Here is an 18265-nt window from a genome sequence, read left to right as displayed (position 1 = left end):
TTAAAGTGTCGAAGTTGCTTCTCTGATATTCACCTGTCGGTTCCTGTTGTAATTACTGCTATGACCCGAACTGCACAGAAACATGCATTTGTGGTTAAATGGTACATTATTTTATTTGTTTGTTGTTTATCTAACAGTGCTGTGCGTCGAATAATATAATGGGTAATAAATTGAGAAGATGTGGCCAATCGCCGTATTTACCTGGAGGAACTGAGGAGAACCACGAAAATCCCTGTCGGAATTGCCGGTCTCCTAACCGAGATTTGAACCCGACTGTAGTGGCATGAGGAGACACTGGTTGTTAGTATCTGACTTGGATGACTGGTGCATTGAATATGTCTTGAATTAGCTTGTTCCTATACCCGGATAAGGTGTTCTCTTACCACTCGCACATAATTGCGTAGAGTGTGTCTACTTTATGGATGCCAGTGAGTTTATGTAGTTGCTTTACGGACGAGCTACAGATGAAAGAACGCACATGCAGAAGTTTTAAATTATTTCGGCACGAATTATCTCTTGACACTGAAATAAATACAAGGGTTTGATAGATTTTTGTCTGGAGAATAATTTGCATTAAATAGATTTAAGAAGCCATCTCACATACGGACTGCTGCACTCTTGTGCTTGACGGTACACCGAGAATCTGGGACGGCAACTTCAACAGAAGTAGTTGCGCGATTCGGAATTAGAAACTAAGAAACACAAGTTTTCTAATCAGAACCAGTCTCTTGTTTAATATGGCAAAAATGAAAGGTATAATTGCCCCTCTCGGAAGTTCACATCCTCATAGTCACCCATGCCTGAAGGCCTGGTTGCAGCGTCTCGTCTCGAACTCAGCATCTGATGTAATAGTGGTATCTTCTGACCACCTTTGTCATCGGTTGTTGACTTTGTTGTTGTAGCTGATTTATAAACCTCTGTGAATTGCTGAGTTTTCAGAAAAAATGTTCAGGTCTTATTGCGTAGATTAATTAAGTGTACGCCGTTTTCTTTCAGGCGTCTGGGAAACAGGGAAATGTAATGCCTTTTGAGTTGTATCAGCCAGTAGGTTAATTGCGCATAGCTGCAGCAATATACTAAATGAATGGCTTTATGAGCTTCACAAATTATTTAAGTTTGTTATGTATAATCACAGAATTCTGAAGTTTTGCACTACGTAAAAAAATATCTTCGAATCTGTATTTCTGTCTGTCGTTTGGTTTGTAAGATTTTACCTCGGTTTTCTATACAGTTTTGCACGTAAATACATTTAGTAGCTTAAATCCTAGGAGATCGAATTCCTATATATTTGGCCATCTTGAGGCACATTTTTAACGTTCTCACAAAACAAGGAGTTTGTATAACAAACTTATATTGAAACAACTCTTCAATTCTGAATAAGCTTGTCCTCAGACAACGGTTGACTCTACAACTCAATAACGCATTGTGGTAAGTAGATGGCTTTATGGATTTTATTAGACTGATGATAAGTTGTAATAATATCAGTACTAATCCCATTTGGCTGTTATCGGCGGCGGCAGTAGTGATAATGCGATTGTAATTGGATTACCAGCCGGGTGTATTAGAAATGTTGGAAGTGTAATACGCGAGAGTTTAGTTACTAATAATGAAAGTAGTTGTCGTCTTACAATTGTTTTAGTGAACCTTTAATTGTTCTCTAGACCCACTTTCGTAGAATCGACGTTCAAAGTGGCTGGACCGGCCATGCGGTTGCCCCTTTCAGTCAACCCCCCACTCATGTAAAGATGTTGTTCAAGCGAAGTAGTTCATGTGTGTACCATTAATTTGACAAAAGTTTCAGCACCGGTCTTGGCACGAGGATGTAGCAAGGGCAGTGGCCAGCATTTTTCTCTTCCAGCAGTGGCTCACTGTTTTTGAATGGTTTGAATCAAGACTGTTTCATATATATATATATATATATATATATATATATATATATATATATATATATATATATATATATATAGAGTTGTCCGAAGGAACACGCACGCCCCCTTTGGAAAGACGTTTTGGTAGACTATATGCATTTCTCGTTTCTGAGAAGCTGCCAGTTTTAAGGAATTTGAAACGGTTTAAAAGTGGGTGGACGAACACTTTGAATTCGGAGATACGTTTCTAAAGAGTTCTTACCGTACTAGAAAGCAGACTTTACTTGCATTTTATTAATTTGTAGCAAATTGTTTTGGCTGCGTTTTGTTCCATGTTTATTTTAGGTTTTGCCAGGTTGTTTTTTCGCACTGGTTCGTCGAGTTCTTTGTAAACAGGAAGTCTCAACTGCGGTGTAAAAGCCGGCACTGATATGCAGTTTACAGAAGTTGTACTTATAAGTTCAGTTGACATTGCTTTCAAACACAGGTCGAGACCGTATGAAATCTGTCATCTGAGGGTCCATGCACTGACACTTTGGTTCAGAATTAGCTACGTATAGGCCAAGACTTTTGGAAAATCCGAGGTGTGGGTAGATATTAATTTGAGGTATAAAGATTCTAATAAATAGAGTTTTTCTTAAGGAAAACGACCAAAACAGTTGCAAGCAACTGTTATAGACTGAAAACAGATGTAGTATTGGTTATGACCAAATTCGGAAGATTTAAAACTTAGAGTTTGAGGCCCTGAAAACAAGACATTTGTTTAAAAGCAGTAGGGGGCCTGTTTACACTGCATTTCACTCTTTTCAGGTCATCGGAATTAATGGTGAGTGAGACTTTCAGAAATCTCCGATTAGAGTCGTAAGAGTTTTCGTCTATTATACAGGCTGTTTGCGGATAGCATCGCTGTTTAATTGGAGCCAGGTACAGGAATTGCACAAAAACAATCTTAAGAAAAGCAGAGGAACGAGTTATGATAATCCAGTCCAATTAGGTCATTGATGTATGCATCTTTTTAGTCTGATTTCTCTTAATGCATTTCTTCGTCACGATTGCCGAAAGTAAATGGTGTTAAGTTTAAGACGGATGTGGGAGTGCGGTATTAAAATGGATGAAATTATTACATGGGGATGCGAACTGGATTGAACTGGTTCATGAGAGGGATAGGCCTAAGTGGCTGTTCTTGCTGTTAACGACGTTGAACCTTTGGATTCTGCTGCTCCAGTGTTAGGGTTAGTTGACTGTGAAATATATTTTTAGAAGACACGACCGTTACTTGAAATTTAGCCATTTAAGAATAAGAACACCCATTTCTTGATGCAGTGGTACTTAATGCCCGTTTAAATATGTGAAGAATTTTACTCCAGATTCAGTAATGAAGTGCGCATCTGTTTCCGGACAGCTGCTACCATTTCTGATAACCGTCGTGGCTGCACGGAAAGAAGAACCAGAAAGTGTGACCGCAGTTCTTAATATGATTGAAGCTACTTTTGTTATTAGGCTGCTGCTTAAGAGTCTTAAAACCTTGCATACCGTGCATTGTATTGATGTATAAAATCGTGCATACAAACAAAACTGTTTACATTTTGCCTCTGATGATGACCTCTTGAGGTCGAAACGCGTTTAGCACTAAGTGTCTTTTCAAAGTGTTAACAGTTTTGTTTGAATGCATGATTTCATGTATGTTGCTTAAGAGGATTTCACTGTGCACATAATTCTGTTTGGAATCTGAAACAAGGCCGTAATTCGTGTAAGAATTAATGCATATTTATGGCGAATTTGGCGTTCACACGAAGTCGAGTGTGGGGAAGCAATGCCATTTGTGTGCGCTGCTTCCAGATGGCTGCATCTTCTGATTGTGATCTTCCTGAGGCTTTGGTTTCCAAGAAATGTAAATAAGTGTATAATTAATTGTAAATTAGGTAATAAACTTTTATTACTCTCTATCAGGCTATTACCTCCCAGCACTGTATTCGCTGTGTCGTACCAATTTTACCCCTTAATATTTACACTGTTCTGAGTTTTCTGGAAGCTGCCACTCGTATGTGTTGCCTCAACAGACATCAGATGTGTATTTAATAAAATAATTTTAAATTGACGTAGTCCTATAGCGTTTGGGGTGGAGGGTGGGGTGAGAAGTGTGCCTGAAAACAGCATTTTTGTCGGAAATCTTCAAGGTAAGAAAAACCCACTACTAGAACGATTAAAGTTGTACTGTTCCGCTCGCGAAATGAACTGACCGGTAAGCTACAACCGGACAGCTCGACGCAACATCCCAGACGTCGGTTATCTTCACCTTCCAAGTGCTACAGGAAGCTGGCAGTGTGGTTTTTCATCGTCGTATCACTTGTTGCTCAGTGCCAGAGAATTGGTTTCAACTTGATGGATTGCCACTGCAGTACTGCATTTAAACTGTTTACTTAATGGTATGACTTAAAAAACAGTGCTTCGTCAGTGTCAGAGCTGATTCTTGTTTGAATAGACATTCTGCAGACTACAGACGTCCTGTAAACATTTCGAGGGTATCATGCCAGAAAGGTTAATCAACAAAATTATTGATTTACAGAAGACGCTTATTTGGCTTGACAAATGTCATTCATACGCCCAAATGTAAGTATTTGTATCTCTGTGTAGAGCAACACCAGCATTACGTTCTTTTTGCGTGACATACATTCCACTATTTTATGAGGACAGACCAGATATCTCCGATTATGCAAATATGTTTATTTTTCCTTCTGGCATGATTTCTTCGATTTGGCGTGCATGTATCTGTGATCATGAGTAATAACCAACTAACTCCATTGAGCAGAGCTGGCCGATCTCTTGAGTAGTTCAAAAGTCCCTCATTTATGTAGAAATCTGTTCTTTATCGTGTTCGCAAGAGCCCGCCCACTGTCCGTACGCAGAGTCGGTTGAGTTCTGTCCACATCCGCATGGCCCTCTCGTCTGCGGCTAGGTCTCCCATATAGTCTGTTCCCTTCAGGCTGATAATGAGTAATGCAACGCTTTATACATTCTTCGGATTATACGGGTGTTACATGAGCGGTTAAGGGAACTTCGTTTAATAATATCGCCTCATTTTAGAAACCAGTGCGATAACACTGGGAGGTGTGGGGCGCTTTTTAACACAAAAATCTGTACCCCTCCCCCAATATTGTCAGGGTGATTAAGTCGAGAAGAATGAGATGGGCGGGGCAAGTAGCGCGCATGGATGGGACGTGAAGTGTGCACCAGGTATTGGTTGGAAGCCTGAGGGGAAGAGACAGCTGGGGAGACCTAGACGTAGATGGGAGGATAATGTCAGGTGGGATCTATGGGAGATAGGAGTTGAAGGAGACTGGATTTTGTTGGCCCAGGACAGGGTCCGATGGAGGGCTTTGGTTAATTCGGTGATGAACCTTCGGGTTCGGTAAGCCATCTAGTTAGTGTGACAGTTGGTTGCTCTCGAAACTAGGGTCCACGCCCGGATAATTAACATCCCGCAGAACATTGTAGATAATATGAAATAAGAAATTACGCCATGGAGCTTTCTCGATTTCATTGAAGCATTTGATAACTGTTTATGGGCGTAATACATGAACACTTCCGGTATTAGTGCACTGCAGTTATGACTGATAGAGCAAGTAAGTTTACATTTCGTGATGGAGGTAATGCACGAAGGTGTAATTGTATAGACCAGCATTATCATGTTTGTGAAATAACGTAGTGCTTCACTTTTCGCCTCACAAATTCAGTTACTACATTGATTGCCTTGAGTGATTTTGCTTACTGAATAGGCCTACATGAAATGTAAAATTCCCTTTGTGTGTTAATCCAGACAAACGAATATTGCATCTCCTATTCTGAATGGAAGTTTTTGGAAACTAGACTATGCCGGACCCTTGCTACTTTCTGTCGTTACTATATAGAAATATTAAGAAAGGCAAAATGTAAAATATGTAATACCATGTTTGCTTTAATATTATGAGTTGTAACTGAATTTTTTTGTGCAAAACCAGTTAATAAAACCTTTACTTGCAATTAGAATAGTGGCTTAACGAATACTACTCTCTCTCTCATATTTGATGGTGCTAATATTTGGGCTACTGTACAAAAATTCTTTGTGACTCTAAACTGACTAGAATAATTGCAATGACATTGGCTGAAAATACTTGGTTGTCATGCACAGAGTGGGTTAAAGGATGAATCCAAGACTTTGATATGAAAGCCAAGTGGAAGTTGAACATGTTGAAATGGATTGGGTTGTCTCTTGTGATTACAGCATTATGTCCCACAGTGGCACCTGAAGTTAGTGATGAGAATAAAATTTGTCTTTCCTTTGTTTCAGGTACAGTCCATGCAGAGCATTCAAACATGTCATGACAGAAATCAATGATTTAGCAGGGCAACATGAAGTGATCGCAGAAAACCTCCAGTCCAACGTCATTCGGGAGGTTTCGATTTTAGTAAAAGACTTCAAAGAAGAACGAAAAAAAGTATGCAATTAAAGTGTTTTTCTCTTCTCCAGATCCACCCCTTGTGTTGCACTAACAAACCCACAACAAATATATATAAAGTCCTTCCCCTCATACTGACCACTGAGGTTTGAATTTATGCCAAAAGATCAGTTTCAACAAGAGGACAATAGCTAATATGTGAGATTAATTCAAATCATTTCCCGTGGTTCCTAAGTCGCTGGCCTTTAGTCCTCCTAGATATGCCAGGTGATGTAGTTAATGAATATCTTATCTTAAATTAATTCTTGAGTTTCTCTATCTTTGAATTAGAAGTGATAGTTATAAAACTATTTGTCTACAGGTATGGAGGTCATTAATTTCAATTCATTGTTTATTGTTTTCTGTTTAGAAATGTCTTGTGTAGGCTTCCAAGGAATAAAATTCTCCTAAAAATTACTTTACTTCAGGGAAAGTAAATTTTTAGGAATTTTTAAATGGCATATGGAGGCCATAAAGTTGAAGAATACAGTAACAGAGACATTTTGTGAATTTTTTAAGCCAAATGCTTTGTGAACCTACTGAATTGGGGGATTAAACTAGCATGTAACAGCATAAAATTGGTACTGGCTTTTAATTTTATTGCATGAATTTATAGTACACATATATAATCATACAACTTGTAGCCTTCTGTGCTGTGACACCCAATAATCTTGTAGACAGTAAGTTTTAGTCTGTGTTGCATTAAATTGAGAATAGAATAAGGAGTCCTATTGTAGAACTTCCTTTGTTGTTTTAGGGCAAAGTGTATTAAAGTACTGTGCCTTTTGTAACTTTAAGAGGAAAATAAATGCCTGCCATCCCTCTGCTACTCTGCCTAAACTGAAATTCAAAAGCCTAGACCAGGAAATTGATCAATTCAGACCTGGCTGGAAATTCCAAAAGGGAAGTTTTTGTAGCCATATTTTTTAACATACCTAGGAATGTTAGTACTTCCATGAGATGTCTTTCACTTCTTTTTCTTCTTCCATTCCTTGACCGTTACTTTGGTCTTCAGGTGCCTAATATTTTCTTCCATTCTTCTCTATTTTCCCATCCTTCTGGAGGTAGTTTCCACTCTATCATGATTCTTGTAATTCTGTCATTCCATCCTGGTCTCAGTCTTCCTCTCTTCCTTCTCTCTTTTGGTTTGCCATTTCATAGTCATTTTTGGTAACCTTTCCTCCTCCATCCTTTGCACGTGTCCGTACCAAATTAGTTGTCTTTTCTCTATCTCCACTATTATATCTCGATCCACCCTCATGATTTCTCTAATCCTTTCGTTCCTCACTCTCTCTCTTCTGGATATGTCTTTTACATGTTATATAAATTGTTCTGTAATATGACTGTACTGTGGGATAGTTGATGGTAGTTCCTAATTACATGAATAAATGCTTTGGTCATGCCATGAATTATAAATAACTACAACAGAAACATATATTTTGCATGTTTGTTACCAAATTCACATTCTGGAACCATATATCATCCCTCAACAGCCTTTATGTGTGACTACTACTAATTTATGTGTAATTAATTTTGTTTTATAGCATTTACAAGAGGGGGCTCGTATGATGGCAAACCTGAGTGCCCAGATTAACTCGTTAGATAGGGCTCGCAAGAACTATGAGAAAGCATTCAAGGAAGCAGAAAGGGCATTGGATAACTTTCAGAGAGCAGATGCAGACTTAAATTTATCACGTGCTGAAGTAGAGAAACAGCGGATGAACATGACCATTAAATCACAGCAGTGTGAAGAAACAAAAAATGAATATGCTAATCAGCTCCAGAAGACTAATGATTTACAGGTAATAATTTTGAAAGTTTCATTAAGACATGCTCTTGTTAAAGTCCTCAGTTATTATATGAATATTGAGGAGTGGAATTTCATGGAACCTTGTTTCTAAAGCTCTCCTGAAATTTTGTTTATTGTCTTCAAGCTTACAATTTACAGAAGAATACAGGGTTAGTTTCTTCGCTCATGTAAGAATACCCACTTTATTCAGATCAGTATACTAAGCAAGATTTGAAATTAAAAGTATAAATGTTTTTACATAAAATATTAATTACTTTCTGTAATTACCAATCTATTTCTAACAGGATGGTGATGGTGATATTCGTTTGTTCGTCAATCAGTTGGCTTTTGGATAGTTTAAAGTAAGGCCAGTATTATTTCACTCAGTGTGAGGTAGTACCACATATTTCCATAAATCACTGAGCACACACTGGCACAACCAGCAGAAACTATAATGTGCACTGTTCACACGGGTTCATTCTCTATATATTTATACTGTTTTCAGAATTGCATCATGAGTTTTATTTTTGCAGAATCAGCACTATCACACGATGATGCCAGACGTGTTCCATCAGCTACAAGAACTGGATGAGAAGCGAATAAAGAATATCAAGAATTTCATGATACAGTCAGTTGACATTGAAAGAAATGTTTTTCCCATCATCAGCAAATGTTTAGATGGGATTGTAAGAGCATCTGAACAGATAAATGAGAAGGAGGTAGGAGAATTTATTTATAAGATTGTCGTGTAATATAAAAAGTTGGGTTTCTGTTCTGTGAACATTCTTTCTTGAAAATATTGTTTTATTGTAAATATTACATTTTAAATGCTATCAATCTCATCAGTACTACTCTGGATTTATTTCTCATGGCATGTCCTTTGATGATGACATTTCTGAATTTGTTGGATTTGTGTGTCTGTAGGACACTCTGATGGTTATAGAAAGATATAAGTCAGGGTTTCAACCACCAGAAGATTTTCCATTTGAAGACCTCAGTGCAATTAAGAGCGGTGAAGTGCCTGCCCCAATCAACACTGTTGCCATTACATCCATCAGGCCAGAAGCCATGACAATTAAAGGTACAATGTCAGCGGGGAAGATAAAGAAGAGAGTTGGCATCTTTGGCATTTTCAGCTCTAATAAGGTAGAGTTGTCTGTTTTGTTACTGTAGAATAAAACGTCTTAAAATTTAAGTTTCTTTTCAGAATACATTGTAATTTGTATGTAACAGGTATGTTCAAAGTGACATTTCAACAAATCTTTGGTTTCCCTTTAAATTGGTCATCAACTTCAAATTAAACACAGAATTCTTTGGCATTTCATAGTCATTTGTAGTTAATCTTGTTTCTGTTCTTGGGTGATGACAGCACAGATGGATGGAGTTAGATTCTGAGAAATGTCATCAACTGAGCTCTTCACAAGATGAAATAGTGCATTGTTCAGACATATACAAATGTCAAGATTTGGATCTTGATGTTGCTAACATTTTACCTTCACCTACGCATAATTGTCCTTAAATTCACAAGTGATTAATTTGCTGTATTAAAAGATTATGGTCTAATGTATTTATAGTGTTGAGGATTAAATACTGATTTTCAAAACTTATTCAAAGACAGGTGACTATTTTTATAAGAGAAAAGCTGTTTGGTAAAACATTTCCTTGTTATGGACCAAAGTTCTACATATCGGTTATTGATAATTTAGCAGAAACAAATTAGGTCAGCATGTCTGACTATGGATTAGATGACTGGAAGGGCAAAGAATTTTTCTTCAAGCCTTTGTGTTCAGATTGGCTCTGTGACCCGCCCATCCATTGGGCACCAGGGAGCCCTTTCCTTGCGAGTAAACCCCAGCAGGGGCATGGCAGTGAACACTTACCTCTATGTAGTGCTGAGGTCAAGAATGAATAGAAGCTACGCCTCCTTGCCCCCAAACACCACCACATTGTATCGAAGTAGTGGGACAGCTTTACTTTTACTGGAGAGAAATAATATGTGTAAAGATATTCATGAATAATTTTATAGGTTCTTGCTTTCTTCAATATAGGATGGCATTATTAGACTTCTTGCATGGTAGGTGAATAAAAGAAATTTCCCTAATCGAGACCCTCCCACTCACTTTTGAGGAGTTCCTTGGATGATCATATTTGTCATAAATATATTTCTTTTGTAAGTTTGGTTGCTAAATTACGTGTGCAGAGACTGAGAAATGAGCTGACACAAGTTGTGAACTTCACATATGTGAGTTATGATGATTGGGAAATGTCAGTTATGGTTGTGATGCTCCATGGTTATATAGGTGGTTACTAGCTTTTCTTTGATACCAGATGGCCTCAACATCTTTACTGCTGTGCAAACATGAAATCTCAGATGGAAGATAATTTAACATTACAGTTTGTGAGAATGTCCACACTTCTTGGACATGTGACTCGGCCATAAAATGTGTGGCTTTGGACATTCATGACTGGTGAAAATTACATTGATTTTGGTCTGGAGATCTTGAAGGCCAAAATTTTACTGTCTGAGCTTAATTTTGCCATTGGATAAGTCTGAAAAATTTACTTTGGCAAAGAGTTTGTCAAATTATCTTTTGTGCATGCGTTTGCCTGTTCAAAGAAAATGTTGAGGCCTTGTTTTGTTTGGAATATTTATCTTGCCATGCTTCACAGCTTCCTTTTACTGCTTCATCATATAGGTTTGATTGTAATGAAAATTTATTTATTATCATACAAGGTTATGGTGATCTGGTAGTTGTTTCTTGGCCACACTGATGAATCTACTCCATCATTCAAGGAACTCATGTAGAAAGAAATACCTTGTTGGCAAACTCTGTTATCTCCAAATTGATTTTTCACTGTATATGTATGCAAATAATATATATCGACTCACATGTGAGTGACCTTAGTTATGAAATACAGACACTGAAAGTAGAATTCTTTGTTTTGTTCGTAAGACTTTCATGTATTTTTGCTTTATATAATGTAATTATTTTAAAAGTTGCTGGTATGTAGGACCCTGTATTTCACAGTTTATCACAGCATTTATGCTGATCTGACTATAATATCAACTTAGGCCATTGAAGAATTTTACTTCATTTGCTCTGTTTTCTTGATGCATGTTCTGCGCATGTTTTATTCTACGGTTTGGTGGATAATCACATACTTTGAAAAAGGGTTTTGGTTTAGTGAAGCTATAAAGTGATCTGCTTTTTTTCAGAGCTTATATGACATTCTCAGTTTTTATATACCACAAGTATTTATTTGTAAAGTGAATGCTTATTTTATATATTTTGTTAATTGAATTCTTTTTTCTTTATAACTCTTTTGTTCTAGCATATGTTTATATGATTATAAACAGTGTTGTTTCTATAGAAATATTGTATTTTATTTTAGTAGCAGTTGATTGGTGTAATATCATATTTAGTTAGTACTACAGTTTAATATTATCTTCTTCTGGCCTTGGTTTATCATTGTTTTTTATAAGGTTGGATATTAGGTGACTTGGTCAAACCTGTGTTATGCACTTGTTAGTTGATTAATTTGTTGATTTTCTTCTCTCTCTCATGAATGTTCCCCTTTTTGGTGACTGGTTGAATTGGACTTCATACCATTGCTGTAAGTATACATGGTTAGGTGTGAATGTTGCATGATCTGTTTTGGGAAACTTGTTGCACTGTTTGCATGCAGCAGTTGGTGCATTGTGGCCTTTGTAGATTCTTTTTTATGTCCTGAAAATGGGCTCCATTTTATGTTGCTCTCTTGGAGCCAAAGACAAAAATGTATGCAAAATGAATAACTGTACCAATGAAATTTACTATATTTCCCAGGCTTCATGCTGTGTGCAGAAAATATGTGTGTGCTTGGTCTTTATTTCTTCATAATTTTTTGTTTATAGATGATAATTCTAATACTGCACACACTTTTGTATGAAAGAAATGTTATTAAAATACAGCTGATATCAGTTGGTAGGCAAGAAGGTGGTTTAAAGAACATAAATGTAAGCTGTTCTGTTCATTCTCAAATTTTTCTTTCTCCTATCCACGTTTTTCTTTACCCTTGTTTTGGTTTAGATTGTATTCTCATTAATTGGCCTGTATCAGAATACCTTTAGTGAACAAATATTCATACTAAAGTAAGGGATGCTGACACACATTGAAGCGTAGATATATCATAATTTGTCCATGTGTGTGTGCGCGCGCGCGTGTGTGTATATATGTGCTAATGTTCCTGTGGAAGAAATGCTGTTGAAAATTGTGATATTTCTTATGAGGTGAATTATAAATACATCATCATAACATAGTCTTTTGCTGCAACTTGGTGGTATGTACAGAGTATTTCATCACCCCTACAGTTGTTATCACCACCATAAACCTAAGAGGGTGAGTATGAAACATTGAAGCAAATAAGCAATAAATGGATCAACTGCATCAGAAAGTTCTCTGAAGTAATCTGTTTGTTTTTGGTATCATCTCAGTGTTTGGAGGAATGCAAACACCACTGCAGGTTGTTAGTGATTTATCACCTAATGGTATTAAAAACAAAAATTATATTTGGTAGATCATTTAGTGTCGCCCCTCCCACCAAAAAGAAACTGTTGTTAAGAACCTTCTTTCTTCTCTGTTTGACAATATGGCTTGACTTATTGCATGATTTATTGAAGAAATGGTCCCGAATGTGTACTCCATTAGCTTTGGTATTCTTTTGGTCTAGAAAATATGATGTGCTTTATGATTCTCTTCTGATTAAAGATTCTTGTCTGTGTTCATTGTCATGCCACATTTAGGCCTTTTGTTTCATCGTGAAGTAGACTGCATTTTTATTGGTATATGCAGAGTGAATTTGAAAGTTACTGTTTTTCAAATCAAGACAATTACTTTGACCTATCTAAATGTAAGTGGTGAATTATTAGAAGGCAGTACTCCATTCCTGGAATGTGTATTATGCTGTCGTAAAATTTGTAGTCCATAAATGTGATTATTTTGTGTATATGTAGTTCTGAAGCAAGCCATTTAGGCAAATTAAGCTTTAGTCTTGAAAATGAAAGAATTTTAATCCTATAGGTGAGGAAGGCACAGATGTTGAGACTACAGTATCCTAAAAATTCTTTTCCTTTATTTTTTATGTTTATTTTAATTGTTTTAAATATTAGACTTAGCAGTCATGGAGTGTTGTTAGCATGGAGAGTAGATCATGTTTTCTTTATATCTATTTGTGGTAAAATAGCATCTTCAGCATGAAGACAGACTAAAGCATGATATTCAAGATTTGTCTTCACACCTTGACATGTTGATTTGGAGTGAAGGAGAGAAGAAATCGGTTTTGCTAAGAGCATGTCTGTTGCTGTCATTCATAATATATCAAGAATATTAATGTTAACAATTTGGATGCTTTCATTTACTGTTAAACCTTGTAAATAATGATAATTTATTTTGATAGAAGGACTTCTTGATCTGATTTGGGCTTCAGTTCCCATGAAGGTGTTGTAATATGATTATTTGGGAAGTAGTAAACTTCTTTTCGAAGACATGTCATAAATGTGGTGTACTCCTTATATTTGCATTTACATCAATTTCTTTTGCAAAAGTTAAAGAAGTAAACATCCACACATACATAAAAACATGTGCACAGTTAGGAACACCGAAGAGATTACTAGTAGATAGCATGAGTTATAGTCGTATTTCATGATAGAAACATGTAACCTGGCGAGTCAATTTTTTTTTGGTAATATTCTAGTTTATCAGGATATCAGGTAAAAATATTCATGCATCTTGGAATTACTGCTGCAGCTTAGGTTATGTGCAAGACAATAGAATAAATGTGAAAATATTATTATTATTTATACAGGTTCTGACTGGTCTACAAAATCTGATTCTGAAACAAAAATTATGTGCATTTGTATTGGGGTAACATACTTTTCACAAGTGTTTTAAATGTGTGTGATAGACAGATGTTCGGATATATAATTTGATCTAGTTTGCATTGCATGTGTATTATGTTATTGTTCATGTGAGTATTTTGCTGCTTATAAATTTGTTTATATATGGTATCAAAAGTCAAATGTAGAGTAGCTGTAACTACTTTGTTTCTCTGACTTCGTAGAACTTTGAATATATACCGTCCTTCCTTGTTTACATGCTTTCAGAAGTTCATTGAAGTGTGCATTGCTTTCAAGGTAGGTTTAATTAAAATTCTTGAAGTTCAGTGTTGGTTGCAGGAGAATATTGTTTGAAAACATTCTCTATGTACTTTATTTATATTTGTTTGCTATGTATAGTTCTATTGTTTGTTGAATATTGTGGCAGCATTAATATGCAGACAGTTTCAGTTGTTAAATTTGTAAGTGATAACCAAGCAAAATTCCTTTGGATACGGTAGCTCTGCCGAGAATACAATTTTCACAATTTAAAATTACTTTACAATGACATCAGAGTGCAGTGATGACAATTTTTTTATATAGTGTGCTGCATTGAAGCTTCATATTTCTTTTGTTTGTTTTCCTCTATTATTTATTTTATTATGAAAAACAGTATCCAGATATATAATTATATATTCATCAGGTGGTGATTAGATAATGACTCGCCAATGACAAATTTAAAAAATATAAGTGTTCTTAGTCATTAATCTGAAGATTTGTATAGTGAATACTTGTTAATTATTTATTAAATTGTATCATATTTGTGCTAGTGATTACATTATTTTGAAATTGCCTGAACAATTACATTGCATCATAGCATAATGAATCATTGGTGGCAGCATACATTGTATCTTTCATGTCTTGTGTTGAAGAGTAAAATGAGTGAGTTTAGAAAACTTTAACCAGTTTCAGTTAGAATGATAATTTTACTTGGTTTAGAATGTTGTCTGAAATGGAACACTGCTTGTAATTCTACATTACAGTGAAATAGTTTAAGGAACAATCAAAAATGCTGGGTGACTGGGAATTCAGCCTTATAAAAATGCTGTTTTCTTTTACCTTTCTGTTGTTCTGTCACTGATATTTATTATTTACTTTAATTTTGTTGTTTAAAATATCTATTCCATGTGCACTAAATTTGAGAAATTAAGTAATGTTCTGCTTTGCCATATAACCTCTGAGATATTCAGCAGTATTATTATTGCTTGTGTGCAACTGCAGTTAATATAACTTACAGCATATACATGTCTCTGACACCTAATGCCGTATATGTAATGGATACGAGTTAGAGATATAACATGGTGACATTTGGGACAATTGGTCAGGTTTGTGAATTCGGTGGCATGTTACTCTGCATGGCTCTAGCTTCATGTGGAGTGAAGTGAAGTGGCGTGGCGTGATAACTTTCACACTTGTTTTATCTCTTATGAACTTCTGTGCTGTCATATTTGTTTAGATATCTTATATATTGTTTACTTTCACATCTGTATCAGATTGTGGCTCTTTTTCTTCTTCTGCTTTGTAATGTGTGTAATTTTACACACATTGAGTTAAGGGGTGGAAAGATGTAAAATCACATATTAATGTAAAGTTATGTGACAATATGAGGAAGAGTAGAAAAGGAGAAAAGGTATATTACATTTTAATGAATCACTTTCATTTTATGTTCATTCAAGCAATCATATTTTGAGTGATGGTACTTGTATTGTTAACATTTATTTTTATATCTGTACTTTGAATGCCAAAGAAGTAATTCATATTGTCTGGCCCTTTGAATTGGCTTGTTCATATTCTGGTCTGAAGTCTTTCAGAATATATGCTTATGGTAAAGATATAGTGAAGAAGGTATTCAGCAACTAGTTTGATTTATAAGTTGACAGGGTCATTTTCAGTGTTATTGTGGACGGTCTGAATCTGTCTAGTGTAAAAGTGAAATACTGAGTAGCAACTCCAGAATATGAAGTGTGTTTATATATAAGTATAGCAATATGAGCATTAGGAATGTATGATATACAGTTAGTTATTGTGAGGTTGTTTGCAGAACAACTTCTCTTCATATGGGGAAAACAAGGAGGACTATAGCGACCTTCCACCAAACCAGAGGAAAAAGAAACTGCAATTACGAGTAGAAGACATAATGGCGAAGATTCAACAAGAGACTGCTGCAAGGTATGCTGTGTGTTATTCGTGTAATGGATTACAGATGGAGATGAGAGAATTTCTGATGTATTAATGTGGGTCTCGTAACGAAAATTTATATAACAAATTATCAAGAAAGTTGTAACTGTGTAATAAATAATTTAAAATGTAAGTATCTGGAAACAAAACCAAGAAATAAGAAATTAGGTTCATGATTATATTAGGAAAAGAATAAATTCTTTTAATGCTTCTTGTTATTCAGTTTGAAAGATTCTGTCTTCCTTCCTACTGAAAGAATAAGAGAGAAGTGCTCAAATAACAAGTGTTTGAAAACAAAGTGTTCAAGAAAATATTCAGACCTAATAAGGTTGAAGTGAGTGATAAATTTAGGATATTACATAACAAGGAAATGCATTATTTATATAGGAGACTGTTTGATTGGCTAGGCTTGTGGCTAGGATGAAACAGACTATAAATACTCAATTTAGGCGAATAAAATTCTTGGGAAAATGTCCACTTGACTAGCTGAATAACTACTGGCATCCAAAGGTCTCTGCTCCATGTAGTTACTTGTTAAGGAACATTGACCTTTTCCCATTACATTGAAATTCACTTCATGCTAATACAATAGGACCATTTGATTTTAATTCGTTTTATACAATATGTTTAGTGTGTTAAGCTTAATTGTACTGTATTCTATTAAACTAAACATACATATTCAATAGCCACAGAATGTTTTTTCAGTTTTCCCACAATATGAACTTGTTTGAAATAATTTGGTTTCAGAGATGGATTGATGAAAATGAAAGGTGTATATGAACAGAATCCTGCATTAGGTGATCCAATGTCCATTGAAGGACAGCTAAATGAGAGTGGCCACAAGTTGGACAAGCTGCGACTAGAGTTGCAGAAATATCAAGGCTATTTAGAAGAAGCAATTGAGGGCATTAATAATAAGTCTGGACAACAGTCAGTTGTTCTCTCCGTGTCACCTTCTGCTCCAAGTCGACGGAATAAAGGGACTGCCCCAGGACATCACCTTAATGGAGGACATCTTCATCGACACCACAGGTTACTACTGATTACAAACAGTTTACTGTGTTTGAGAATTGTTATTATTAGTGGCACATACATGATTAAGATGTAATACATAATTTTGATGCTAGTGTATTGTTAAGTGTCTTACCTGTTTCATAATAGGAAGTCTTCAGAAGATATCCTCCCTCTGCATGCAGGCCCACACAATTGTCTCATCTCATGAAATGACTGCGCAAAAGTGATCCCATTCCATATTATTTTCAGTGAAAGAAATAGCCAAAATTCCAAATCAAATTTAAACTCCTCTCATGGTTTTCTTGATAAGTGTGTAATTTATATATATATATTAAAAAAATATCTTTGAAAATCCACACACATGATATGCAGCAGGCAAATGGTCTTCACTTTCAAACCACTATCCACCAATGTCTGTAACAATACAAATATACCGTTAAGCATATGATCAACTCTGATACATTGCCATACCATTTTATTTCCATCTGCCGCACAGGCAACTTCTTGCAATATACAGTTTAAAGAAATACGGTAGACAAATGGGGAGAAAGGCAGTGTTGAAGTGCCGATGTCATGAATGATTTGTGTATCTACAAAAGATAGTATCGTGCTGCAAGCTAGCAATGTATTGCTAACTATTTCTCCCATTTATGGGGTAAACCCATCAGTTGATGCTGTGTTTCAGATATTCACAGTAAATCCAAATTAATAAAAAAATGTTTCAATTTACTGCTACCCCCACTTTAACAGCAGTATTGCTGGTGACTGTGCGGTACTGTAATGGGGCCTGACTTTATTGTGATTGAGTGATGGGTGGGGAGGGATGTGGAAGGTGTCATGGCCTCCTCCAAGATACTGTCCAGGTATGTACCAGGATGGACTAAAGAGGCTTTAAAAAAACTTGGGTAGGGATAACCCATTGCTTGAGGTTAAAATTGGGTATGTATTGAAGATGAGAAATGTACTGCAGATCAGGGTACATACTTTTAAGGAAATAACCATCCATGCTACTTGTTTTAATGAGGAC

General features: G+C 35.9%; 1 protein-coding gene across 6 annotated transcripts in view; it reads left to right on the top strand.

Moving 5' to 3' along the window:
* Positions 1-18265, top strand: part of Cip4 (formin-binding protein 1-like Cip4) — a 57371-nt gene that overhangs the window by 32556 nt on the left and 6550 nt on the right. For 4 of the 6 annotated variants that reach the window (XM_022070326.2, XM_022070325.2, XM_022070329.2 and 1 more), the window contains 7 exons: positions 6196-6343; positions 7888-8145; positions 8666-8851; positions 9057-9278; positions 14278-14304; positions 16088-16215; positions 16972-17256. In XM_022070326.2, coding sequence (XP_021926018.1) covers positions 6196-6343; positions 7888-8145; positions 8666-8851; positions 9057-9278; positions 14278-14304; positions 16088-16215; positions 16972-17256 — 1254 coding nt within the window. The remainder of the gene's footprint in view (positions 1-6195; positions 6344-7887; positions 8146-8665; positions 8852-9056; positions 9279-14277; positions 14305-16087; positions 16216-16971; positions 17257-18265) is intronic. The other 2 variants (XM_022070328.2, XM_022070327.2) reach the window with 2 other exon arrangements.

Source organism: Zootermopsis nevadensis, unplaced genomic scaffold, assembly GCF_977971745.1.
Source record: "Zootermopsis nevadensis isolate Lab colony 2312 unplaced genomic scaffold, Znev_1.0 Znev_ptg000028l, whole genome shotgun sequence".
Taxonomy (NCBI): Eukaryota; Metazoa; Arthropoda; class Insecta; order Blattodea; family Termopsidae; genus Zootermopsis; species Zootermopsis nevadensis.
This window is presented reverse-complemented; position numbering and strand designations above follow the sequence as displayed.